The 26,160-nt window shown below is 44.8% G+C and overlaps 1 protein-coding gene across 3 annotated transcripts in view; it reads left to right on the forward strand.

Annotated features, from left to right (window-relative positions):
• Nucleotides 1-25,902, forward strand: part of FHDC1 (FH2 domain containing 1) — a 51,136-nt gene extending 25,234 nt beyond the window's left edge. For all 3 annotated transcript variants that reach the window (XM_024246367.2, XM_054554572.1, XM_002815219.4), the window contains exons 4-12: nt 406-508; nt 6,800-6,885; nt 6,979-7,079; nt 9,055-9,125; nt 9,254-9,361; nt 11,122-11,192; nt 14,195-14,312; nt 18,579-18,743; nt 20,885-25,902. In XM_024246367.2, coding sequence (XP_024102135.1) covers nt 406-508; nt 6,800-6,885; nt 6,979-7,079; nt 9,055-9,125; nt 9,254-9,361; nt 11,122-11,192; nt 14,195-14,312; nt 18,579-18,743; nt 20,885-22,957 — 2,896 coding nt within the window. In that variant the 3' untranslated portion in view covers nt 22,958-25,902. The remainder of the gene's footprint in view (nt 1-405; nt 509-6,799; nt 6,886-6,978; nt 7,080-9,054; nt 9,126-9,253; nt 9,362-11,121; nt 11,193-14,194; nt 14,313-18,578; nt 18,744-20,884) is intronic.
• Nucleotides 25,903-26,160: the final 258 nt, after the last annotated feature.

The raw sequence follows: 26,160 nt of genomic DNA on the forward strand, positions 1-26,160 counted from the left end.
GAGTCACTTTTAGTGTCGCCCCTTCAGTGGAGGTTGGACTGATGAGTCAAATAGCGGTCAGGGTTTTGTGTTCTGAAGTATAAGGAGAAGGTTGTGCAGGGGTTTCAGTGAGACCAAAGGGGATTATTTTTCTCACAACAAAAGAGACTCCCCGTGGTTGTTGCTGCTTTCAGCCTTTTTGGGATGCCCAAGGATGGTGCTCTGGGTGAAGGGCCCTTGAGCGGAGTGTTGGGTTCCCTGTTTTGAGGCAGTGGGGCTGTTATGAGCACTCACACAAAACTGCTGGCCAGACTGAGAAGGAGGTGGGTGGGAAGGAGGGTGGAGGAGATTTAATTTCCACTGGCTTGCACTTCTGGTGGCACTCCAGCAAACGTGAAATGGAATGTGATTCATTGTCTTTTCAAGGTCTCCTCGGTCCATTGTAGAAGATATTCATCAAGGAAAAAGTGAGCATTACGGATCAGAGACCTTGCGAGAATTTCTTAAGTTTTTGCCAGAGTCAGAAGAGGTAAGAAATTCAGCGCATGAGTTGTAGATGTTAGGAGTGATCATAAAAGCTTAATATTTTTAAGTGTGTCAAAGCTCACATGGAAGGCCAGGAGCAGTGGCTCACACCTGTAATCCCAGCACTTTAGGAGGCAGAGGCAGGTGAATCACCTGAGGTCAGGAGTTTGAGACCAGTCTGGCCAACATGATGGAACTCTGTCTCTACCAAAAATAAAAAATTAGCCCGGTGTGGTGTCAGGCACCTGTAATCCCAGCTACTCAGGAGGCTGGGGTATGACAATTGCCTGAACCAGGAAGGTGGAGTTTGCAGTGAGCCAAGATCATGTCACTGCACTTCAGCCTGGGCGACAGAGTGAGAATCTGTCTCCAAAAAAAAAAAAAGGAAAAAAGCTCACATGGGAAGGGCACTCTCCTATCCAGAGCCAGAGTTTTCTCACATAAAAGTAAAAAGTGACCTGGTGGAAAGAGCATGGATTATGGAGTCAGAGAATCTAGATTCAGATTTGAGCTATTCCCTTAACTGAGAAAATGGGGCAAGGTTCTTAACTCCTGTGAACTTTAGTTTCCTCACCTGTAAAGGGAGGATAACGATGCTGACCTCATTGGATTGTCAAGATGATAAAAATCCTAGTTATGCATCTAACATGGCACTTGGCACGTGGGAGCTCAATAAATTTTCATCATCCAAAGAAAAGGATTCCTTTTCTATCATCTAAAGATGACTTTTGCATAGTATAAACCCAGGTTATTTTATAATCCATATACTTTAAAAAAAAAAAAAGATGAAAACAATCTTTTTTGAATAAAGATGCTCTAAAATTTTGGAGAGGTAGGTAAACTGTTAATAAAATCTTGTCTACATAATTAACTCAAAGGTGGAAATTGTTGTGATAGTAATACATACTACCATGATATAAAGTTATTTATTTTGCTTGGACTGAATGAGTTAACTGCATTGTTGAATGGTTAGGAACTTGATAGAAAAAAAACCCAGAAAAACAGTTGTATAAAACCTTCCAAAATTTTGATATTGTCCTTTATTTCTAAGGAAAAAATTCCTTGAAAAATTTCAGTAAGAAATTACACAAATACCTATGCTTATAGATACCTAAATAATATAGACTCTTACAAAGTTTTTTACTTTATAAGTAAAAGTAATAGATGACTTTTTTTTTTTTGAGACAGTCTTGCTCTGTCACCCAGGCTGGAGTGCAGTGATCTCGGCTCGCTGCAACCTCCACCTCCCGGATTCAAGCGATTCTCCTGCCTCAGCTTCCCAAGTAGTTGGGATTACAGGTGCATGCCACCACACCCCGCCTAACTTTTGTTAGAGATGGGATTTCACCATGTTGTTCAGGCTAGTCTTGAACCCTTGACCTCAAGTTATTCACCCGCCTTGGCCTCCCAAAGTGCTGGGATTACAGGCGTGAGCCACTGCACCTGGCCAACTTTTATAAGTAAAAAGTAAGAGTGACTTTTTAATATGTTATCCTTTTCACAGGCACTTCTGACTTCTCCCTCCCCTTTCCCACTCTTCTTCCCAGACATAATGTATGTAGCTTTACTTTAGTGTCATTAATAACAAGAGAGATATAATTGTATTTTTTCTTTTACATTGATTAGTGTGAAACTCACAATGCCAAATTTAGGATCTTAGTGAGTAGAGATCTAGTTATATCTAGGTGTTCCTATTAAGCTGGCTGCTCTCTCTCCCTCAGGTTTTCTCTTTGCACATTAAGTGTAATTAACCCAAGCCAAGATTAATTAGTAGCAGTTATTAATGTTAGTAGTAGAGTCTTGAAGTCTTAAAGGAAAGGTACATTAAATCATAATTTACCCTGGATTGTACATACTCAACAGTCCTTAATCTTTTCTGTAAAGGATAGGAGTTCCAAAATCTTTGTATAGTTTTTAATTAATTTAAATTTTAAAACGATGTACTTGCTCTTGAAACCTTATTCCCGCTTGGGCTGTTTTCTAGCCTCCTTTAGGACCTCTCTGCGTACCCACTCCTAACTGACCTCATCGTGTTGTTAAGTGAGGATCAGATTTGACAGAGCATGTGAAAGTGCTCTGAAAAAGCTTTACATTGCTAACTAAATCAAAGTTAGGCACGAGGGAGGCTGCCAGCTCTGCTTCATGCAGTGGCGAGGTGGGAAACTGAATACAATTTTCTTAATATCTTCATTTCTCATTTAAAATTCAGAGGTGATTAGAAAATGCAAAGGGATTTTTCAAAGAAGCAAGTAAGCTGTCAAACCTCATATTTAAAAGAACTTTGTATTTTTGGGTTGTGTGGGGGATGTAATTCAAAAGGAAGACTGTTGAGGGCAAGGTGATGAAAACCCATCCAGGCACTGCCTTGAATCCCTGAGACTCTGTCACCCCCACTTAGCTAACCCGGGAGATGGGGTCCTGCTGAAATGAAAGTATTGGCCTGGGACCCTGAAGTGCCTTCCCAGCCACTGAACCAGGCAGCAGCTGTTTCTCCCCACAACCTCCTGCTGCAGGGTCATCCTCAGTCTGAATATCTGGCGTGCTTGGTCACACTTCGCCTCCTTGTTTACATTACTGACTCTGGGCTTCAGCTCACCACACCCTCCAAACTCAACTGGGAGTTTCCTTCAGCAGGAACACCCTGACAGTCCCCAGAGCTGGCGAGAGCCCCTTCCTAAACCCTCCTGGGTATCTGTGCTGTGGGAGGGGGTCTTGGGGAAAGCCAAAGCCACTCCCTGACTGCTGCCCACTGTAAGGACAAACTTTTTTGTATCCCCTGGCACCAGTCAGACCCAGGGCCAACCCTGGAGTCTTTGGGTCTCTGGATGGAGGTTGGAGGATGCGGAAGAGGCCAAGCAGGAGACAGGGCCAAATAAGAGAGGTTTAGGAATGTGGCAGAAATATGCTAATAAATTCGTAAGTGGACACATAACCACGTGGCTCTCAGCCTGTGTGTAATGTTCTGTGCTCATTTTTAGCACAAGTAAAGACTAAACCTTTATTGAGTGCCCCCATGTACCAGGCACTGACTGGACAGGGCAGAATGAAGTGACTCAGCCTAGTGCCTGGCACATAAAATCAATCATAGCTATGATTCTTTTGTGTATTTTTCATTTAATCCTTGCAGCAATGTTTTAAGACACTCCTTGTTTTACAAATGAGAAACTGAGGCTCACACAGGTTAGTGATACCTTGTCTAGTGTCACATGATTGCTGAGTGATACAGCGGCAGGGTGGACTTGAGCCCTGATTCCGCTGAGCCCAGTGTGGTTCTGCTGCACTCCACTGCCTGCCTTGGAGGAAGGAAGGGCAAAGGTTGTCAAAACCCCACCTCTCACTGCTGGCCTGCCAGCCTTTTCATCACCTCTGCTATCACAAAGTACTGGTGTGAATAAGTGTCACTTGAATAATACTGTAATCTTATCAGCATGCTGAAAGATATAAACGGAAACAGCCCTTTTCTCTCCTGCCTTCTCAGCTGACAAGCCGACCAAAGCCAAGGTTAATTTGTTGTTGAGAATTTCTCTGCCCTCTACCACAAATCTTTTATCTGACATGTTTGTTCATCTTTCCTCTAATAGAGGTTCACACTTGCAGAGGAAGAAGGTGGGCCCAGAAATGAAACTCTGGGAGTGTGTTCTTGTCCAGCACAGAGTTCCCAAGTCAGGGAACCCCGACACCGTGCCTGACCCTTCCTCTGTTGTGGGCTGGTGCTAGACATGGTAGAAACTTTCTGTTCTCCTGAGGCAGCTTGAGTTGCCTCTGCTGGACATTTGTAGTATCTCTTTCCCACCTTCTTCGTTGACTCTGCTGCTGGGAGGGGAATGATGGGAAGCTCATGGGTCTTCTGTTGGGTGGGTGTGTTTGTGGGAAATCCTGCCATTTCAAGCCATGTGACTGGAATTAGATAGGATGAAGGAGGTGTGCCCTTTGGAGTGTGAGAGTCTCAAGGAGCCTGCTCTCATTGTTAGGACAGCAACTGGGCACAACCAGGGCCATAATGAGTGTCTCTTGGCTCAGCCCACAAAATTATGCCTAACCATGTTTAATAAATGTTTTTTTGGTAATGAGAATGCATAATAATTATAGGGTCTGTTCACCTTTCTTTTTTACTTCCTTGCTGCTGTGAAGATACAATAATCCCGCTTAAAGAACATGAATCTCATTTTGAAATTGAACAAAGAACTGTATACATGGCATTTAAATTAAATACGGTCTTTCCATCACCCTTCTCTTGAAATCCATAAATTTTTTTTAGCTTTTTACGTAAGTGAAGGAGATTAATCATTGTTCAGTTACAGTTTAGCACATGTTTAATAGAAACATTTACCAAGTTTACTTAGCATGACCTGTTCTTACACTTTAGACTGAAAACCATGCTGTGATTTTCAGAGGCTTCACACATGCTACATATATGGTCTTATACAACCTCCCTCTGCCCCTGCCCATATATAGTGAATTGTTCAACTCTAGTTCAGAAGGGATTAGAATTCATCATATAGGTTTCTCAGCACAGAAGTCAGGGACTGATTTGGGCTTAGCTAAACCAGAAGTGCCATGTGCCCTTAAATTTAATAAGGCTAAAAATGGTCAATTCACTTTGAGGCTCTACCAGTAAGGGAAATGCAATTACATAAATGGCTATTTTCTGTCCTAAAAAAAGAAAATAGTCTTAAGAGTCAGACTTAATACTAGGGTGTGAACTCGAAGTGTTACATTTTATATTTTCAAATAATTGAGGTAGATGTTTCAGTTTGTGGATCTTTGCAAATACTCCTTTCTTTATATTTTTGAACTGTCACTTCCTATTTTGCAACGAACTTAAAATCATGTTATTAATCATAACCAAGGGAGTGGAAGAGAATAAGCTTTATAAAGAATAATACGAAGTGTTAGCTACTTACTGGCAACAGTTAGCTGCAAAGATAGGCTGTACACTTCACTAATAGTATTAAGGTACTACTTACCATAAAGAATTTTGTTGGATGACTCTCTATTTAAACAGTGGACTTAGAAGTGGTTTTGCCATGGGAATGGCCCAGTGTTCTGTGTGGGGAAGGCATGATTTATGATCTAATGTTGTTTGAAAACTTTCCTTTCATCTCCACTCTCACCTATTTGCTTTTTGGCTATATACCTGTTGTCAGAACTCTTCTCTTTTTCCTGTATTACAGTTGAAGGAATAATTGTGTGTTTAAAAACTTAGTTTAGTTTATTTTTTAAAGAGTGATCACGTTCATTGTAGATATCTTAGAAAATAAAAATGAGCAACAGAAGAAAATAGCAGACAACTGTAATCCTATCACCTAGTGTATGTGGGGCTTTTTGGGGGAGTGGTTTCCCTATGTTGCCCAGGCTAGTCTTGAACTCCTGGCCTCAAGTGATCCTTCTGCCTTGGCCTCCCAAAGAGCTGAGATTACAGGCATGAGTCACTACCTGGAGATGTGGGGCTTTTTCATCTTTTTCCTGTGTATGTAGGTGTGTGCATGGGAGGATTGGAGGTTAATAGATACCTTTTTAAAAAATTTATAGAAATGGCATCCTAGTGTACATACTATTTTATTGCCTAGTCTTTTCAGGCTGGAACCCCGCTTTTCCAGAAGCTGACCTCCTTTCCAGGCATCCACAGTACAACTCTTCTGCCAGGGTCCCTGGGGGCAATCTTAACATTGATCGTCCCGTTGTTTAAGCAATTTTCCTATTTGTCTTCCTGCTGAAGAGCAGATACGTACTCACCTGAAGACACAATAGTCTCTTCCTTTAAAGCTATTATATGTGAAGTGGGATTTGACCACCGAAAGAAAATCTGTGTTAGATCTTACTCAGTCTAAGTATTTTATATACAAAATACTCAAAATAAGATTTTTTTTCCATTTATGACTTAAAGAACCATATTATAATGACTCTACAGTCTTTTATTTCTTCTCCCAATGATCTCGTTTCCAGATTATTGCTTACAGAAAATTTTCATCCTTAGAACTGATTCCTTTTTAGTCCCTCCCTTTTGTAACTTTCCTGAGGATTCTGCTGACTCCGGCTCTCCAGTTTACACGAGACTATGTATCTATAGCTACATAAGTGATGCTAGCTCTTTGCTTTCAAATTTGTGAGTTTGTATTTTTCTTTTAAAAAAACCAAATAGATGGGAGGATTTCCTTTTTTGTCTTTTCTAAATTAATTTGAATTTAGCACTAAAATCCAATTTTTTTAGAAGAATTGGAAGATGAAATTTAAATAATCTTAAATTTTATTCGTAAGTGATTTTATATACCCTCCCTTTCCATTTGTCTTTTAGGTAAAGAAGTTAAAAGCGTTTAGTGGCAACGTGTCCAAGCTGTCTCTGGCAGATTCCTTTCTGTACGGCTTAATTCAGGTGCCAAAGTAAGGAAACAGTTGCTGGTCATTAGTCTTCACACAGTAAGATTTTTAAACTAATGACATCAAATTCTACAGTTTTACTTTTTTATTTTTCAGCTATTCACTTCGGATTGAAGCCATGGTGCTAAAGAAGGAATTTCTACCTTCTTGCTCTTCTCTATATACAGATATAACAGTTTTAAGAACTGCTATAAAAGGTGAGTCAAAGTGTGATCCTTCGCAGAATTTGTTTTTATTAATTTCGATAGCAGTTTTTTAAAAAAGCCAAATGAACTTGGACATGGAAAGTCCTGAATTTCTGATATACCCTGAAAAGGGAAATGAGATGTTACTAGGGATGCACTTAAGGTTTATTTCCATTGACATTTTTCCCCTGCAATGAATGTTAATTTGCATATTACCCTCCCACGGAAGGGAATTTCTTTCATCTCAGGCTTCAGAGTCAACCTTGCTGGTTACGGCTTGCTCTTGTTCCTCTCCTGGATGAGCTTTCTTGGTGTATGTTGGTATGTGGTGTGTGCATGTGTGGTGTGGGCTGTGCACGTACACAAAGCCCGGGCCCCTGGCCCAGCTGCCTCTCTCTTCCCTGTCATGGCCTCTGTTGGTGGCTGGGACCCAGCCTTTCCGGAAGCAGACCTCCTTTCCTGGGGTCAACCATGTGACTCTTCTGCCAGGGTTCCTGACGTTTCTGTTCTGTGGTGTCATCTCCCACTCCTCCATACTCCAATTTCTGCTGAGCTATTTAAATTTGAGAGGGGCAGATAGGCCATTTTCATTTATTTGAACAGCTCTTTAAATTCTTGCCTGCCCAGCTTGGATAGCTTCTTCTCAGAGCTGCCCTGCCGTCTCCTTCCGGAGGGGTGGGAGCTTTGGTTTCTGGCATCTTGGCACTGAGAATCCCGGCGGAGTTGCAGCTGGCTTCTTCTCAGCTCCCGGCCATATTCTCTGGCCCTCCCTGACCCTCACACTTTTCAGCATGCGTCAGTGCCAGCCTGATTTCCTTTTGGTCATTTTCTGGATTTCTACTTATTGTTGTAGAATTGTTTATTCCTATTTGGTTTTCCTGTTTACTTGCTCTGGCCTGTTTTGAGATAAAATTTTTCTCTTTGGTCCATCATATTTTCTTCATTTTAGAGAGGAGACTAAGAAGGAAAAAGATTTTTAAAAATTTCAACATAAAGGCCTTTAAACTTTTTTTCCATACACACTATTGCAGCGACTTTGGAAGGTTTGTTCTGGAAGAATCTGTTTTTATATTGAGCAATGCAAACTTGCGGGCATGGTGGAAACATTTCTTATCTGGTCATCCTTCCAAAACTGGCCTTCTTAGATAACACAATATAGGCAGTGATCCAACTGTAATTTTTTGAAAGTATTACCAGACTTAATGGAGAATATTAACTTAAAAATATCAGTGACATTTTATTATTTATTGATAATGTAATTTTAATAATCAAGTTTTCTTTTTACCTTTCTAAATGTATTAAAAATTTTAAATTTTGTTTCTTTGCATGGGTGTACAAAGGATTTGGTGTTAATAAAGAACTAGTTTACCAATATATTACAATGATAAGTTTCTTTCTAAAACTTTCAGCCAATCCAAATGAAATGTGTGGCTTTGAATAAAATGAAAAGATTCCCTGGGTGCCTGGGCCCTTGTGGTTTGTGCTTTGCAAGTTATTTACATGTTATCCCAGCTTGTTTATTTTTTATCTCTTCATAACTCATTGACTAAGCAAAACGTTGCTTGCTGTTAGTTTTCATATTCCATAAATGCAATCTCTTTGAGACTGCATACTCAAAGAGTAGTGGATATACAAGGAAAAATTAAATAACTGCTGAGAAGGAAGTTAACTCCTATCTCACGGGATACTGCTTTGCATTAGGCTTTTGCATTTTTCACTAATTCAAAATTTTTATTATTGAACTATTTTGTGCTATTTATCATACCTATTTGATTTCCAAGTAAACACTATGACACGGATTGCCGGTAGCAAATGATGTGTTAGGTATCCCATAGAATGTATTGCTTTGTTTGTTTTTTCCGTTTTATATACAGTTTAAGGTGACAGTTTGCTTCAGACACACTTGAACTTGGATGTGGTAGCTGTCCTTTTGTGCATTTGAAGCTGAAGCCTTCTCTAAGGTGCTGTGATGTGTTCTTTTTGATAGAACTGATGTCATGTGAAGAGCTACACTCAATATTACACTTGGTGCTCCAGGCTGGGAATATCATGAATGCAGTAAGTAAAATCCAAAACAATTGTAATGTTATGTTTTCAACCTTATTTGTCTATCTAAAGGTGTTTGTCTGTGTGTGTGTGTGTGTATATGTATACATAATTTTTTCTTTTTGATTTGTCTTCTTTAGGGAGGGTATGCCGGCAATGCAGTAGGATTTAAACTGTCTTCTTTGCTCAAATTGGCAGACACAAAAGCAAACAAACCTGGGATGAATCTCCTGCACTTTGTTGCACAGGTATGTGGAAATGATTAGGACTTAGAGAACACATATGAATACCCCTTGGAGGCAGTGAAGTTTTTCCCAGGCATAAGATGGTGTCCAGCAGGGTTAGGAAAGGGCATGGCGAGTTCCAAGACGGTTCTCTTTGTAGAAGCGCCATTAGCAGATTCCTGAGTTGTACTGCACCCAGGGCTATAGGGCTGAAGGGAAGTGGGAGAGTGAAGCAGAGAGGCTGGTGAAGCCAGCTATGAAAGATTTAAGTGTCAAAGGTGGGGAATTTGGATTTCATGCTTTAGCAGTGGGGAAACAACAGGAGTTTGTGCACAGTGTAATAGCTTGACTGGATCTCTTTTGTTTTTGTTTTTAAGCAAATAAGGCACTATGGAGGCTGGGTTAGAGTAGAGAAAGAACTAGAAATAGGAATACACCTCCGCAGAAGTTGGCTGTAATTGTTTGGTGAGCATTGAGGGAGGGTAATGGTCATAGGGACGGAGAATAGAGGATGGAGGATTGAAATATTTCTGATGTGGAATTGAGTAGATTTGTGACCAGTTATGTGTAGAAAGGTCACTTTTGTCTTTCTCTGTGAACCATGCATTTGAGCGCCATGCTGCTAGCACAGGGTTTGGGGTCCGACCCTATCCATTGCTTTGTTTGTTTTTTTTTTTTTTTTTGACTGGATCTCTATAACACCAAAAGAGTGAGGTACAAAGTGGAAAATCAAGGACACTTATATCTTTGTTTTGAAATGATCTCAGCTAATTGAACTGATTGGCTTTTCCTCCATTTAATCACTCAGTTGTTTTGACATCAGTGCTGTAGTCATAGCTTTAAACTGGGGAGGAAGCTGTGGTGCAGTCTTGTTTTGAATGTGAGCTTCAGAACAGGACAGGACTGGGAGATTTTGACCGTCCTTTGCTAGCTGTACTTCCTCAGGCAAGTTACTTAAACCTGAAGACCCTCAATTTCTTCATCTAACGGTGAGAGCAGTGATAACTTACCCCAAAACTGGGTAATTGAGAGTGCTGAAGGAGCTGACTCCATAAAGTGCTTATCTCAATGTTTGGCCTATGGTGAGCTCTCCATAAATAACCATACACACTATTATTACTATATTCTTCAGAAGACAAAGGGCCATGTTTAACTTGGGACTTAATTGAAAGGTTAATTTTCAGGCATTAAAAGAAGAAAATGTGTTCCTTGCCCAGCTAGGGTCGTGGATAGTATTCGGGCAAAGCTCTCCTGAATCCAAGTGTCCAGGCCCTCTGGGTAACTTGGTCTCTGTCCATGTGGGGAAGCCTCCTGGGTCAGTCATTGCTTCCTTCCCACTTGCCTTCCTCTCACCTTCTGAACAGGTGAAGAATCCAAACACTGCCATGGCTCCTGTACCTTCTGATTAAACTCTGTTTGCAAACAGGTTTAACAGCTGAAGGTATCTCGTTCATTTAAAGGCATGCTCACAGGTATGGGTGGTATTTAAGCAGGATATATTGGATTCTTTCAGAAACAAGGGGCCCTGCTGAGCTGCAGCCAAATGCGCATTAATTGTATTTTGTGTCAAGATCAATTGCTCTGGAAAGTTAAATGTATCTTGAGAGTAGGAGAGTTCTAGCAAATCTTACTAAGAATATCAGGGTTCATGTCTCAGTGAAATGCTTTGAATGTGTCAAGTTTAAAAACAGGAGCAGTGATTTCAAGATTCCTTTAAGCCCTAAGAAAATTATTTCCTTCCAGTTTTATCAATATAGTGAGAGAAAATTCTGTTTTTGTTCCAGGAAGCTCAAAAGAAAGATACCATTCTTCTAAACTTTTCAGAAAAATTGGATCACGTTCAGAAGACTGCTAGGTGAGCAAGTGAATTGTGAGAATTCAAGATTCTTTACCTTTTTATGAAAACTAATAAATAGTTAAAACTTTCAGATTCCAGTTTGAAGTCTAAAAGGTTTTGTTTCATTGAACTTTCAGACTGTCCTTCATTTGCTTAACACAGGTATGTGTGCACCTTTGGAATTTGGGGGTTTTGAAAAATTAATCTTTATTTGTAAACTAAAGAGACTATTTCAGTCTATTCTAATGAATATCATCAGTATAAAAAATATGGATTAAGAATTTCAAATCCCTCCACACCCAAGAGATAGAGCTTAAACACCACCACCTATTTCCTTGGGAGTTGGTATATATCAATCAAACTTTCATGGCCACATTTCACTGTTTCCTTGTAGAATCTAACATGGTACATTTATTTTCCTTTGCATTAAAAGAGTTTGGAACCGTACCAAGAGCTGTGAAATGATTTTGCTTTAAATTAGTCACTCACAGAGAAAGGCACATACAGAGAAAGTATCTGCCAAACGTAAGGCTCTAATTACATCACTCTAATTTGCTTCTGATCCTTATGTAGATATGTATCTTAATGTAGCTAGACTCTGTGTTTATATACTATTTTGACTTTTGTATATGTGTTTTAAAATTTATATTGCATCCATGCATCCCACGGTAAATGTTCAGTAACCAGCTGTTGGAGAAAAAAGTCCTGATTTGTAGCATTTGCTGATTTCCGTGTTGTAAATACCGTCACCATGGCTGATGTCAAGCTGCTGACATACGTTACTGAATGCAAATTAGGAAGAGACACCCGCAGTTGGGTCTCATGAGCAGGTTCAGCCACCGCTTCATGTATCAAGCCAGTTCCTAGCATATACTTATTGAGTGTATCCAACTATAACATCTGTGAACCATATGCATATAAATAAATGAACCATAGCCCACAGCCCTGCCACTGGCCTGTACCTCAAAGTTACTGATTCTATGAACATCTAGCCACAGATTACCTGTCTTTCCCAAAGTGGGATTATCAGTTCAAAGGTGTAAACAGTTTATAATTCATGTTTACAGATCTCTGGATTATTCTCTAAAAAGAACGGACATCTTATAAGATAGGAACTTTTGAATTACTGAAAGAAATTTGTGTGGGAACATTTTTACTGTAATTAGTATAAAAATGTTCCTAAGAGATATATAGATAGAAATTAGCATTATATTTTTGAAATGGCATTTCTGGTGAGAGCTGGATTGGAGTTAGATATTGTCTTAGAAAAATCCTATTCAGCAAGCTTGTTTATTTGAAATGGAAGGTGAAATACACTTGTGAAGTACAAACAGGTCTCAGATATGTGCTGGTGACCAGTGAAGGTGGAAAACTTTATTGCACAAAGAAACATTTGAATTGATAATGGAAGCATGAATGCATCCTAATTTATCAATTTCACATGCATTTTAGGTTTCGCTTACTCAGTTTTCTGGGTAACAAAACCATCATTCACATTCTGCCTATCTTTTGTTTTTTTTGAGATAGAGCCTTGCTGTGTCACCCAGGCTGGAGTGCAGTGGTGCAATCTTGGCTCACTGCAATCTCTGCCTCCTGGGTTCAAGTGATTCTCCTGCCTCAGCCTCCCAAGTAGCTGGGACTACAGGCACCCGCCACCATGCCCAGCTAATTTTTTTTTGTATTTTTAGTAGAGACAGGGTTTCACCATGTTGGCCAGGCTGGTCTCGAACTCCTGACCTTAGGTGAACTGCCCGCCCCACCCTCCCAAAGTGCTGGGATTACAGGCCTGAGCTACCATGCCAGGCCCACATTCTGCCTATCTTGATTTTGATGTAACAAAAGCATTGCAATCAATCCAACCGTTAATTTGCAGAATTAGGGCTGGCTGTGGTGGCTCATGCCTGTGATCCCAGCACTTTGGGAGGCCAAGGCAGGAAGACTGCTTGAGACCAGTAGTTTGTGACCAGTCTGGGCAACATAGTAAGACCCTGTCTCTACAAAAAATTTGAAAATTAGCTGGGTGTGGTGGCGCACACCTGTGATCCCAATTACTTGGAAGGCTGTGGTGAGAGGATCACCTGAGCCCAGGAGGTCAGTGCTGCAGTGAGCCATGATCTTGCCACTGCTCTTCAGCTTGGGCAACAGAGTGAGACTGTCTCTTTAAAAAATAATAATAATAATAATTATAAAAATCAGCTGGGCCTGGTGGCTCACACCTGTAATCCTAGCACTTTGGGAGGCTGAGGTGGGCAGATCACTTAAGCTCAGGAGTTCTAGACCAGCCTGGCCAACATGGCGAAACCCCGTCTCCACTAAAAATACAAAAATTAAGCTGGCATGATGGCACATGCCTATAATCCCAGCTACTCTGGAGGCTGAGGCATGAGAATTGCTTGAACCCAGGAGGCAGAGGTTGCAGTGAGCCGAGATCAGGCCACTGCGATCCAGCCTGAGTGACAGAGGGAGATTGTGTCTCAAAAAAAAAGTTGCACATTTGTTAGCTATGTTTTAGTTCTCTGTAAAATATAGAAAGCTTGCTCTGGCCACCTGTGGTGAACAACATGGAATCTGCTATTTTCTCACTGTTACCCTTAGTGTTAGAATTATCAACATATATTGCCTTGCTTCTTGTGGGTTAGAGTTTCCTATTTGTGTTTAGTGGCCCATGGAAAGCATATGAATCCTGGAATCCACTGGCATTTAGTTTGTAATGCTTATTGCATAAAGGTGTTCAGAGCTAGTTTATGAAAAGGTTTACAGGTCCCATGGTTTTGATTATCTTACCATCGAGAGCACAGTTACAACCTGCTCTCTTTGAACCAGTATATGTCTTTAGAAACGAATCACTTCTTAAAACAGGAGGAAACGCCGAAGATCTAAATACAGGCATAGGTAAATATCATCACAGTAGCTCTCCCCTTCTGTTTCCAAGATTGAATAACAGTTAGTCTTATTTAATATACCTACATGACATATGGCTTCCTTGTTCCAACTGCCCACTCTCCCCTTTCTTCTTTTAGATTATCTCTGGAGAACACGGAGGCAGAACTGCACTTGCTGTTTGTCAGGACAAAATCACTAAAAGAAAACATCCAGCGGGATGGTGAACTTTGTCAGCAGATGGAAGATTTTCTTCAGGTTTGTAGGTGACTCAAGTCAGTCCCCCTAATCTCATCTCCTAGCAGCACCCCGGGGCTGGTTAAATTTGCATGGGTGTATTTGTGGAAGCAGCAGTTCCCATTCATATTTTTTTTCTCCAAGTTAGTCAAAGGAACTTGGTATTTCCATGCCCATTCTTTGCAGAGGATGTTAAATGTGATCTAAGCCTGATATATATTTTTTTGTCTTTTCATTTGTTTGACTTTGTTTGTTTGTTTGTTTGTTTTGAGATGCAGTCTTGCTCTGTCACCCAGGCTGGAGTGTAATGGTGCGATCTCGGCTCACTGCAACCTCCGCCTCCCTGGTTCAAGCAATTCTCCTGCCTCAGCCTCCCAAGTAGCTGGGGCTACAGGCGTGCACCATCACACCTGGCTAATTTTTGTATTTTTTCAGTAGAGATGGGGTTTTGCCATGTTGGCCAGGCTGCTCTCAAACTCCTGACCTCAGGTGATCCACCCTCACTGGGCCTCCCAAAGTGCTGGGATTACAGGTGTGAGCCACCGCACCCAGCCCAAGCCTGATATATTTGTTTAGGGACAGTGCTTCTGCGAGGCTTCTGTTGTTCACTGCTCAGCTTGCACGATTGCAGTTTACTGTGGTGAACTGGTATCAGCCATGGAGTTGCACTTGGGCTATACCTGGCAACTCAGGTTTTGTTTCTAAACCAATTAAACTTTTGGATAACAGAACAAAGTTCCACAGAAATCAAGATGCCTTAGAACTTGGGCTGTCATTTCTTCACTTGTTCATGTTGAAGAAACAAGCTGCGTTTTGGCATGTTTTATAATGAGAGCAGCAGAACACATGAGAGCTGTGCCCGTCAACACCAGGAGTACACAGGGCCCACAGGGTGTGTCGGGAGCTGCTCCAAATAACATCAACAAAAAACAGCAGAGTGGACATGTTTGTGACAGCTCACTGTGACTCACTAATCGCATAGTCTGACATACTTCTTTTATCTTCCTTATTAAAAAAAAAAAAGGGCACCATCTCATGCTTTTAGTCTTCAGCGAAAGGCTGTGCTACCTGAAGTGTTGTTAGTGTTTTGAGACCTGTGAGGTGGAATCATGTGGCAGGGCTGCCCTTGGCACTGGGGAGAAACAGCGTGCTCCTGAGGTTGTGCCAGCTGAAGCCTTCGCTTCTTAATTCAGCTCCTTCAAAATATTACGACCTTCGGCGGATGCTTGATTTTGTTTGGCTCTGCTGTGAGTTTATTTTTATTATTAAACATGTGCTCTGTATTTTCCTTCAAGTAAAACCAAACTAATTTTCTTGTTACAAACACCACCACCAACACCACAAAAATACTGAACAGTAAACAAATGCATTAAACAAATCCAGAAAATCAAGAATAAGGACCATCACACATCAAGATTAAAATTCTGGATATTTCATTCCTCCAAGTTCTCATATTAACTATTACCATCTCATAGTCAATATTCACACAGAGAAGCTTAGGATGAAGAACAGCTCTGACTTAGCCTCACCTCTGGACTGCTTTTCATAGTCAGTCTTGTTTTAACCCTTTACACTTCTTTCTGGCAGTCTTTTTTTTTTTTTTTTCGAGACAGATTCTCACCCTGTCACCCAGGCTGGAGTGCAGTGGCACAATCTCAGCTCACTGCAACCTCCGCCTCCCGGGTTCAAGTGAGTCTCCTCCCTCAGCCCCCTGAGCAGCTGAGACTACAGGTGCGTGTCACCACACCAGGCTAATTTTTTGTATTTTTGGTAGCGATGGGGTTTCACCATGTTAGCCAGGATGGTCTCAATTTCCTGACCTCGTGATCCGCCTGCCTTCCAAAGTGCTGGGATTGCAGGCATCAGCCACCGCGCCAACCCAGTCATTTTATTCTCTATAAGTAAAACGTTTCATACAGCTGCATACTTTTCTTTCTTAAATTCAACTTCCTTTTGAATAGGTGAGATAAAATGTTTCAAGGTAGGTCAGGGTCAGGCCACTCAGGTCTCTGAACACCAGTCTGAATGCTGGATTCAAACTCTATGCCATAAGAAGTGGGGAACTCTTCAAGGATTCAGAGCAGAAAAATAACAGGAACACATTTTTTCAGATCTATTTCAGCATTTTCACCCTTGGGGTAAGAAATACTGAGTGAACTTGTTTGAAACTTCGGTTTGTAGCAGGCAAGTTAGAGATGTAAGGTTGAATTGGACACTACAGCTGCTAACCTGTTGTCATTCTTGCTTTGCCAGTGTAGCTTTGAACTTTTCCATTTCTGGCCCTAATCATGTAGAACTCCTGCCCGGTAACTTCAAGTGTGGTTACTGTTCAGATCCACATACAGAATGTTTCATTTTCCCAAGTCCAAAGGGTGACTTCAGTGTGTTTAAGTTTTTCCTTCCTGGTACTCTGTCAATCCCCACAGGATCTAGAGATGAAACATATGAGGTGGAGCTGAGCTCCCATGTAGCTTCTTGTCAAGAGGCCTATTTTTCTGCAGTTGAGCTGTTCTTGGCTTGAATCCATCTTTCCCCCTGTGGAAGAATGACAGGCAAAGATTTATCCTTTCATTAATACCATTCCTCCGTAAAGAAAATATAGCATGAATGCACACACTGCCTTGGGCTACTGACTCAGGTGGTTACTTTCTCTGGTATTTGGTTTCCTACATAGTTTTGGTTTCTTACTACCTCTTGAGTGTGTTTGGTTTAAGAGAAGGGCTTTTAAGGGGGAAAGTGGGTTGGAGTGGGTAGGAGGTGGCATCTTCACAGAATTTCCCTGTAGGTTCTGTAGCTCTCCACACAGGTTCAAACAGCAGTTCCACCCCTCCAAAGTGGGCAACTTTAGCTTTACCATTTCCCAGCCCATCCCCACTTCACTCAAAAAATGTTTTCAAATACAACCTTTTTTAAAAACATGATACATGTGATTTCATAAAGTAACATACTTCATTTATTCCTTCTTCATATAACCATTATTTCCCAGTAAACAAGGAAGCAACATAGGCTAGGCGCAGTGGCTTACCCCTGTAATCCCAGCACTTAGGGAGGCTGAGGCGGGAGGATGGCTTGAGGCCTTCCTGGGAAACATAGGGAAACCCTGTCTCTACAAAATATTTAAATATTAACTGGGTGTGGTGGTGCATAGCTATAGTCCCTGCTGCTCAGGAGGCCGAGGTGGGAGGATTGCTTGAGCCTAGGAGGTCAAGGTTGCGTGAGCCATGATCCCTCCATTGTACTCCAGCCTGGGTAATGGTGAGACCCTGTCTCAACATAAAACTTCAGTGTGATTCCAAATGTTCATTCTCGTGGGCTGTGGCTGCTATGGAGCCCTTTTTCTCTGCACCATACTGCTTCCTCATGCAGCTCCCCATGTTGTCACTGAACTGCCATCGGGGAAGTGTGTGTGACCCTTGGACATGGCAGATTCCATGCTGAAGGCCTTGGAACTCATTGGAGGAAAACAAGCTTCCTTGCTTCCCATCTCTGTGTTGAGGCAGTACCAGAATGCATAGGGGCCTCAGAGACTTATTTGTCCTAGAAGAATTAGGAGAAAATGAAGAAGCGAAGAGGGTGGATTTGTAAAGGACAGTAATGGCTAGCCATCGAGACCCATCAGAATCTCCTGGGGTAGTGCTTTCAGAAAATATTAGTGTTGGGTCCACCCCAAACCTGTGAAATTGAACGGGACGAACACAGGCATGGCCTGTTACCAAGCTTCCCAGCTGACTTGGATCAGCACCCCGGGTTTAGGCACGAGGGCTTTGGTCCTGTGGGGGTGACCCTGACCCTCACAGAGCTCATTTGGTATTAAGTTTAGACACCCTCTCAGTGGGGCAAAATTGATAATGCATCAGTACAGCGAGTAGCTTCAGGGACCCTAAAGTAAACTCTTGACCAGTGTAAGACTCAATTTTAAGAGGAGGAGGAACAGATGCAAAATGGATCTTCCTTGGTAAAGACCAGTTGTATACCCGTGTAATTTTTTTCAGTGACATTAAAAGTGAACATTTTGTTAGTGACATTCTGCAGGTTAAAGCTCTTAAATCTATCTTGTTGCTTAGTCTAGGTCTCACGCGGGAGTTCACCTTGCTTTCCCCGAGGTTTGGTCTGGGTTGAATTATTTTCCTTTTGGTTCTGATTGCACTGGCCTTGCAATAAACCTTCCTTTTCCAAGACCTGAAATGAAACCCCAGAGCACGCCTTCTCTGGGCACCGGATGCAGTGCCTAGTGCCGCCTTAGCTGACCACGTTTACCTCAGTGTGTGTTCGTTTGTTTTTCTGCAGTTTGCCATAGAAAAGCTGAGGGAACTGGAATGCTGGAAACAAGAGCTCCAGGACGAGGCCTACACCCTTATAGATTTTTTCTGTGAAGACAAAAAAACCATGAAACTGGATGAATGCTTTCAAATATTTAGAGATTTCTGTACTAAATTCAACAAAGCAGTTAAGGTACGTCTGGCAGCATCTGTGTCTTGGGGTTGCTTGGATTTTTATTTTCCTTCTTCTCGACCTAGTCCTCTGCTCACCACAGAAAGGCACTTTGCATCTCCACAGTTTCAGGGACATCTGGCCCAGGTGGCATTGCCAGGCTCTCGGCTGGGATTGCTGGAAAGTGGCTCTGCCATCCCAGCCCCGAGGGCTTGCATAGCATCAGGGGGCGGCATTTGACTGCCTCTGCTACTTTGGTGCACAGGCTCCCTGACACTCACATTAATGCCTTGAGAGCATTTTGTTAGTAAATTCCTCCATGATGGCAGTCATACCATTTAAAAGTCTCTTGAAGATCCTGAATGTCTTTCTCACCCGCTCCCAGAAGAGAACGTCCTCTTTCAGGGAGACTTCTGTTGTGGTGGGATGATAAAACGGCCCTCCCTTTCCCTTCTTCCAAGCTCCACTGCCGTCACTGTGGGATTGGCACCAGGGCAACCATGTTGTCCTCCCCAGAGCAGTCTCCCAGATTCCCAAATAACCACAAAGCCTGCTGCCGTACTGAGCAAAACAGCTACATTTCTTGCCCTTCAACCACCAATTCCAGTCATCTCTGGGTTTAATGTAGAAGCCAGAAAACTCTCTGGGTTGCTTGGCTTTCAAATAAAACTTTAATTCGTCAATTGAAAGCAAACTGGCCACTCACATCCCTTCATTTCGGGTGGTGATGAGGAAGCAAAGCTCGTGAGTCATCTCTCCCCCTCCAGTTGGAATGCAGCTTAGTCCATAGCTGAATTTCTTCAAGGGATTGGTCAGATTTCTCTCAAGCCCAGAATTGCTTTGTGTTCTTGACCCCTCCTTTCTCTATCCAGTTAACAGAAGGAGGCTCAGCCTGTGGCCACGTTTGCGCTTCTCTGGCCAAGAAGTGAGCTCAGCTGTGGGAGGCAGTGGTGGGTGTCAAGGCCAAGTTGGCTCTTAATGAGGCCCTCACTCCCAGGAATTCCATAGGCCTGTGAGGCCACCTGTGTGATGCTCTCAGCCCCACTGTCCAAAGAGCCAGGCACCGGCCCCACCACCACCACAGGCAGCCTTTAAAGAAGGCCTGAGAGACTTGGGGACGAGGTGGGAGGCTGAGGCCAGAGCTGCAGGCGGAGCCAAGAGTCCCCAGCTAGAGCCCCACAGAAACTTGGAAGGGAAAGGCCATCATTGGAGGAAATTGATTGTCAAGTAAAACTGCTAACAATAACACATTTGGGCTGTGAGATCCACATATTTCCATGACACAAATCTATTTAAAGCGCACGGCCAGGTGGTAGAGTGTGCTTTGGTATGTGAGCTTGCTCTGGTGCAGTTTCGATGGGAAGGGCTGGGTTCTCTGGAGCAGGGTGAAGGGTTGAAAGATTTGTAAAGCACACCTGCTCCTCTTCCTCTTCTCTGATTGTGGGAACAGGCTAGGACGTGAGAGGCAGAGCCATGTACTGCAGGCTGCAGCTGGCAGAGCCACCATGCCACGTGTGGTGTTGCTTTACCAAGGAGCAGTCAGGGAACAGAGCTGAACAGAGCATCTCTTAATATTGTGGCTATACATTAATACATTCAAATCATTGTTAAGTAGAATGTGCTGCACATGAATGTGTGTAGGGCAGATCCATGCTGCACAGAACTACAATTTGAGGCTCACTCTTTAAACACCCACAGTATTTTTCTCTCAGCTATTGCCTATATAGCCCTTTCCTGGAAGTCCTCTCTGTCTTATACTGCTCAGAAACAGAGCTGGCTTTCCTTGGAGTTGAGGTCGCATGCATATGTGGAATGGCAGCCTCCACTGAGCAGTGCCTTGGCTGGAAAGCTGGAAGTTGGGCCCAAGGATCGGATAAAAACTGTAGACAGATTGTTGGGCCAGGTCTACAGCATTCACCCCTTCTGGTCAGATCCCTAGTAGCTTTGGAGAGCCTCACCCTCCTTCTACACACACACACATACACACACACACACACACACACATGCATGTGCACACACACAGAGAGCCTCTCAGTGTAAGACATGACCCAGAGCTCTGCTCCATGCCTGTATCTTTCTTTGGCTCTCAGCGTAGGTGGCTCTGGAACTGCACATTGGTCCCACATGTCTCATGCATCTTTGGGCTTCTCTCCATCCCTCAGGACAACCAGGACCGGGAGGCACAGGAGCTGAGGCAGCTGCAGAGGCTGAAGGAGCAGGAGCAGAAGCAGCGCTCCTGGGCAACTGGGGAGCTGGGGGCATTTGGCCGGAGCAGCAGTGAGAATGATGTGGAGCTGCTGACCAAGAAGGGTGCAGAGGGCCTGCTCCCTTTCCTGCACCCCAGGCCCCTCAGCCCCTCCAGCCCCTCCTACCGGCCCCCGAACACCCGCCGCTCCCGCCTCTCCCTGGGCCCCTCTGCTGACCGGGAGCTGCTGACCTTCTTGGAGAGCTCCACCGGCAGCCTTGAGGAGCCCAATAAGTTCCACAGCCTGCCCCGGAGCAGCCCCCGGCAGGCCCGGCCCACAATAGCCTGCCTGGAGCCTGCAGAAGTGAGGCACCAGGACTCCAGCTTTGCACACAAACCTCAGGCCTCGGGGGGCCAGGAGGAGGCCCCCAACCCACCCTCAGCACGGGGGCACCAGCTTCCAGCCGCCCAGCCTGAGGACCCTGCCTCTGCCTTCCCCAGAGCTCGGCGCCAGGGCGTCAGTGTCCTCCGAAAGAGGTACAGTGAGCCAGTGAGCCTGGGCTCAGCACAGTCCCCTCCTCTCTCGCCATTGGCTCTGGGAATTAAGGAGCATGAGCTGGTGACAGGGCTGGCCCAGTTCAACCTCCAGGGTTCCCAGGGCATGGAGGAGACCTCCCAGCTGACTTTGAGTGACTTCAGCCCAATGGAGCTAGAGTCTATGGGGCATGGGGGCCCGCAGTCCCTCAGTGCCAGCAGCAGCAGCCTGACACCCATGGGCAGAGATGCCCTGGGGAGTCTCAGCCCAGCCCTGGAGGACGGCAAGGCTGCCCCTGATGAGCCTGGAAGTGCGGCTTTGGGATCTGTGGGTAGCAGCGACCCTGAGAACAAAGATCCTAGGCCTCTGTTCTGCATCTCGGACACCACCGACTGCTCACTGACCCTGGACTGCTCAGAGGGAACCGACTCCAGACCCAGAGGCGGGGACCCGGAGGAAGGCGGGGAAGGGGATGGCTCCATGTCCTCTGGGGTTGGAGAAATGGGGGACAGCCAAGTCTCCTCCAACCCTACATCCAGCCCCCCTGGGGAGGCTCCTGCCCCCGTCTCTGTGGATAGTGAGCCCAGCTGCAAGGATGGCCTGCCCAGGGACAAACCCACCAAAAGGAAAGATGTTGTAGCACCAAAGAGAGGCTCCCTGAAAGAGGCGTCTCCCGGGACCTCCAAGCCCGGGAGCGCCCGGCGGAGCCAGGGAGCAGTGGCCAAGCCTGTGCGGACCCTGACCGCCTCAGAGAACGAGAGCATGCGCAAGGTCATGCCCATCACCAAGTCCAGCAGAGGCGCCGGCTGGAGGCGACCAGAGCTGTCATCCCGGGGGCCCTCCCAGAATCCCCCCAGCAGCACAGATACTGTGTGGTCACGCCAGAACTCCGTGCGGAGGGCCTCGGACACGTCGCCCAGGAGGTCCTCCACAGGCGCCGAGGAGCAGAGGCTGCCGCGGGGGAGCAGCGGCTCCAGCAGCACCCGTCCGGGGAGGGACGTCCCCCTGCAGCCCAGGGGTTCTTTCAAGAAGCCCAGTGCCAAACCACTCAGGAACCTCCCCAGACAGAAGCCTGAGGAAAATAAGACCTGCCGCGCCCACTCCGAGGGCCCTGAGAGTCCCAAAGAAGAGCCCAAGACCCCACCAGTGCCCAGCGTCCCCCATGAACTACCCCGTGTCCCGAGCTTTGCCCGGAACACGGTGGCCTCCTCCTCTCGAAGCATGAGAACAGATCTTCCTCCCGGGGCCAAAGCCCCCGGCATCACTCGGACAGTGTCGCAGCGGCAGCTGAGGGTGAAAGGGGACCCCGAGGATGCCGCTCCCAAGGACAGCAGCACTTTGAGGCGAGCCAGCAGTGCCCGGGCCCCCAAGAAGCGCCCAGAATCTGCGGAGGGTCCCAGTGCCAACACGGAGGCCCCTCTGAAGGCCAGAGGGGCTGGGGAAAGGGCCTCCCTCCGTCGGAAGGACTCCAGTCGGACCACGCTGGGGAAAATCCTCAATCCCTTACGGAAGTGATGGGTGCCTGTCCTCTCCTGCCTCCTGGGATTCAGATGGTGAAGACTGACTTCTGGGACGAGGATGGGGAAAGAGGCAGCATGTCTTTGTTACAGATAAAGCAGCCACTGGTGCCACTGCTAGTGACGCTGTCGGGATGGCACAGTCCAGGAGGCCTGTGGACTGCAGCCTGCTGTGCTGAGCCCTGCTGCAGTCCAGCGTCCAGATGGATGCACGTTCACTACTGTGACGGCCACACCTCCCCCATGCACCCCACCCTCCCCCAAAGCCCGGATCCCGAGAAAGACTTAATAGGAGTGTAAGGTGACATTCTTATGAAACAAGTCAAAAAAGTTTTTTTCTGGCCAGTTTTTATATATCAAAGACTTTCTTTTTAATATAAAAATTAGCTAGATGCAGTGGTTCACGCCCGTAATCCAGCACTTTGGGAGGCTAAGGTGGGTGGATTGCTTGAGCCTAGGAGTTCGAGACCAGCCTAGGCAACATGGAGAAACCCTGTCTCTATCAGAAATACAAAGTTTAGCCGAGTGTGGTGGCACATGCCTGTGGCCCCAGCCACTCTGAACGCTGAGGTGGGAAGATCGCTTGAGCGCAGGACCCCACCACTGCACTCCAGCCTGGATGACAGAGTGAGACCTTGTCTCAAACAAAACAAAACAAAAATGAAATGTTTTAGTTTTGGTTTCTTTTGCAGAGTGAAATGCCTCCCAGGAAAAAAATACATATATATTTTTTTGCGACAGGGTCGTGCTCTGTCTCCCATACTGGAGTGCAGTGGCACAATCATAGCTCACTGCAGCTTTGACCTCCCAGACCCAAGTGATCCTCCCACCTCAGCCTCCCTAGGAGCTGGGACTACAGGCGTGCACCACCACGCCTGGTTAATTGTTTTTTTTTATCTTTTGTAGAGATGGGATGTCACTGTGTTGCTCAGGCTGATCTCGAGCTCCTGGGCTCAAGTGATCCTCCCACCTCAGCCTCCCAGAGTGCTGGGATTACAGGTGTGAGCCACCACACTTGGCCGGTATATCCTCAGTATGAAGATATGTTTATCTTCCTGTGTTCTCTGGCCTCAGAGTTTCACCTGCCCACACGGTCCGTTGCTGGCAACTGGACTTCCCCATAAGCCTTGGGTATCCTGTGATGGGCTGTGTCTCCCTGAAGATTGTCTGGCTTGCCCACTTCTCCGTGCATGACTCTGGGTGTGAGTCTGTCTAGGAATAGGAGGGAAAGTTGGACTCAGACAGAAATCAGATGCTTCCATGTATTCAGGGCACACGTTGTGAGCAGTGGAGTATGAGCCTCGGGGGCCTCATGGTTGCAGGGCAGGCTTCCCTGCAGATGGGTGGCAGCCCCTGGTAGAATGCTGGATTTCTCTGGAATCTAGAAGTGCCATATTTTAGTGGAAAGGCATCAGGGCTGTTTGACAGTGTGCGTCTTTCCAATCCCGTGTTCCTCCATTCGTGTGTCCATTATAAAACTGAGTGAAGGCTGCTATGACCTGTGTTCACTCTGGTTACAGGGAGGTGCAAACCATTCTGTCTCCCAGCCTTTCTTCTCTCTCTGTGTGTTCCCAGCACTTCCTTCTTTTCTAACATGGCCTGGAGAAAGTCTGTCTCTCTCCTTGTCTCTGTCTCTTAATAATAGTTTCTAACGTTGACATCTCTTCCTTGGTACAGTGGTTTTTAAATCCTGAGAAGAACCAAGTCAGGTTTTTTAAAGCAGATTAAAAGCATGAAATTGCTTTCAGAAGAATGTATATCATCAGGAAAAGTTTGGGGGTGGAGTGGGGGAATCAGGCTTTATTAAAAAAAAAAAGAGTTGAAAACATGGACTTTTTCTACCCAATGCCCGTTTCATGACTCCTCTGAGACTAATTGGGAAATGGGGAAATTCTTGGAACTTTTTTTTTTAAGAAACTTTTTTGTGTTTTTTTTTATTTTAGGTCACTTATTAGTGAAACCTCATTTTAGATCTGACATTGGTAGATAGATGGATTTAGGCAAATATGATGCGTTTGTGGGGAATCCACGTGGTTGACGTTAGAGCCTCCCTTCTGCAGACTGTTGCCTTTCATCTAAGTTAATTGGAAATGCTGAGCTTCTATAAGTCAGCTGAGTTTTAAAGGTAAACGTTATGGCTGAAGTAGTAAAGCACCTGACCACAAAACCTCTTGTAAAAATGGCCCTGAGTAGGTATTTCCAGGGCTCCACAAAGATGCTTATGGGAATCCTGAGCTGCTTTTCACCATCTCAAGAAGCCTAAGAAGGTATATATTTAATCAGATAGACAAAACAGTTCAAAGCATAAAGTCCATGGTGGTGGAAAATGGATGCAAGTGATTCTAAGTTTGTGGATTTGTGGATAGCAGAGGGGTCGGGACCTCTTGGAGGAACCCTGGGTACTGAGCTCCCAGGCCCTTCCTCTATCATGGATGCTGGGTGACTTTGGGAAGTCACCACCTCTTCCCCAGCCTGTTTCCCATATCACAGATGTGGGGCCATGGCCTCAATGATGGTCTCCACGGGTCCTTCCACCTCTATGAGTCCAAGTCAGGTCAATCAGCAAGGACCCATCTCTGCCCTGGATCAGCTCCTCAGAACCAACCCCCAGCATCTCTAAAGCAAAAGCCTCACCTCAAGGGCTGCTCAGAAGAAAGTACCTTCAGCATGAGTTGTTGCTGGAAGATCTAATAAGCTGCGTTTCCTGGGAAGTGGTGCTTTACTTAGCCTTGTGGACAACTTCTGTATGCATCTGTGTGAGCAGATGATCATTGTATTACCTTTTATCGGTAGTAAGCTTGGAAAAATAATTTAAGAATACGATGGAGTAATGTAAATAAGTTTCTATGTAAATTTGTTTAAAATAAACTGAATGTATTTAATGGTCCATTTATATGTTCTTTTATGTAACACGTAGTTTAATAAAGTTCCTGTTTTATGAGAGTCGTGTTTCGTCTCAGCTTCTTCCATGGATGTGTCTGTGTGATCTTGCTGGGAGAGTATTCAATTTCCTGCCCAGAGAGAAGCAGAGATCCGGGAGGCTAGGAAGGGTTGGGATGCAGCTGACTTATCCTCCAAAGGCTGGAGAGCCTAAATGAGGCTGTTGGCTGTGTGTCTTCTTGATAGCACAGAACCTGCTCATAATTGAGGGCTTAGAGAGTGGGCCTTGCCCCAGGCCGTGGGGATGTAACCCCGCCTCTG

This window comes from Pongo abelii, chromosome 3 (assembly GCF_028885655.2).
Source record: "Pongo abelii isolate AG06213 chromosome 3, NHGRI_mPonAbe1-v2.0_pri, whole genome shotgun sequence".
Lineage (NCBI taxonomy): Eukaryota > Metazoa > Chordata > Mammalia > Primates > Hominidae > Pongo > Pongo abelii.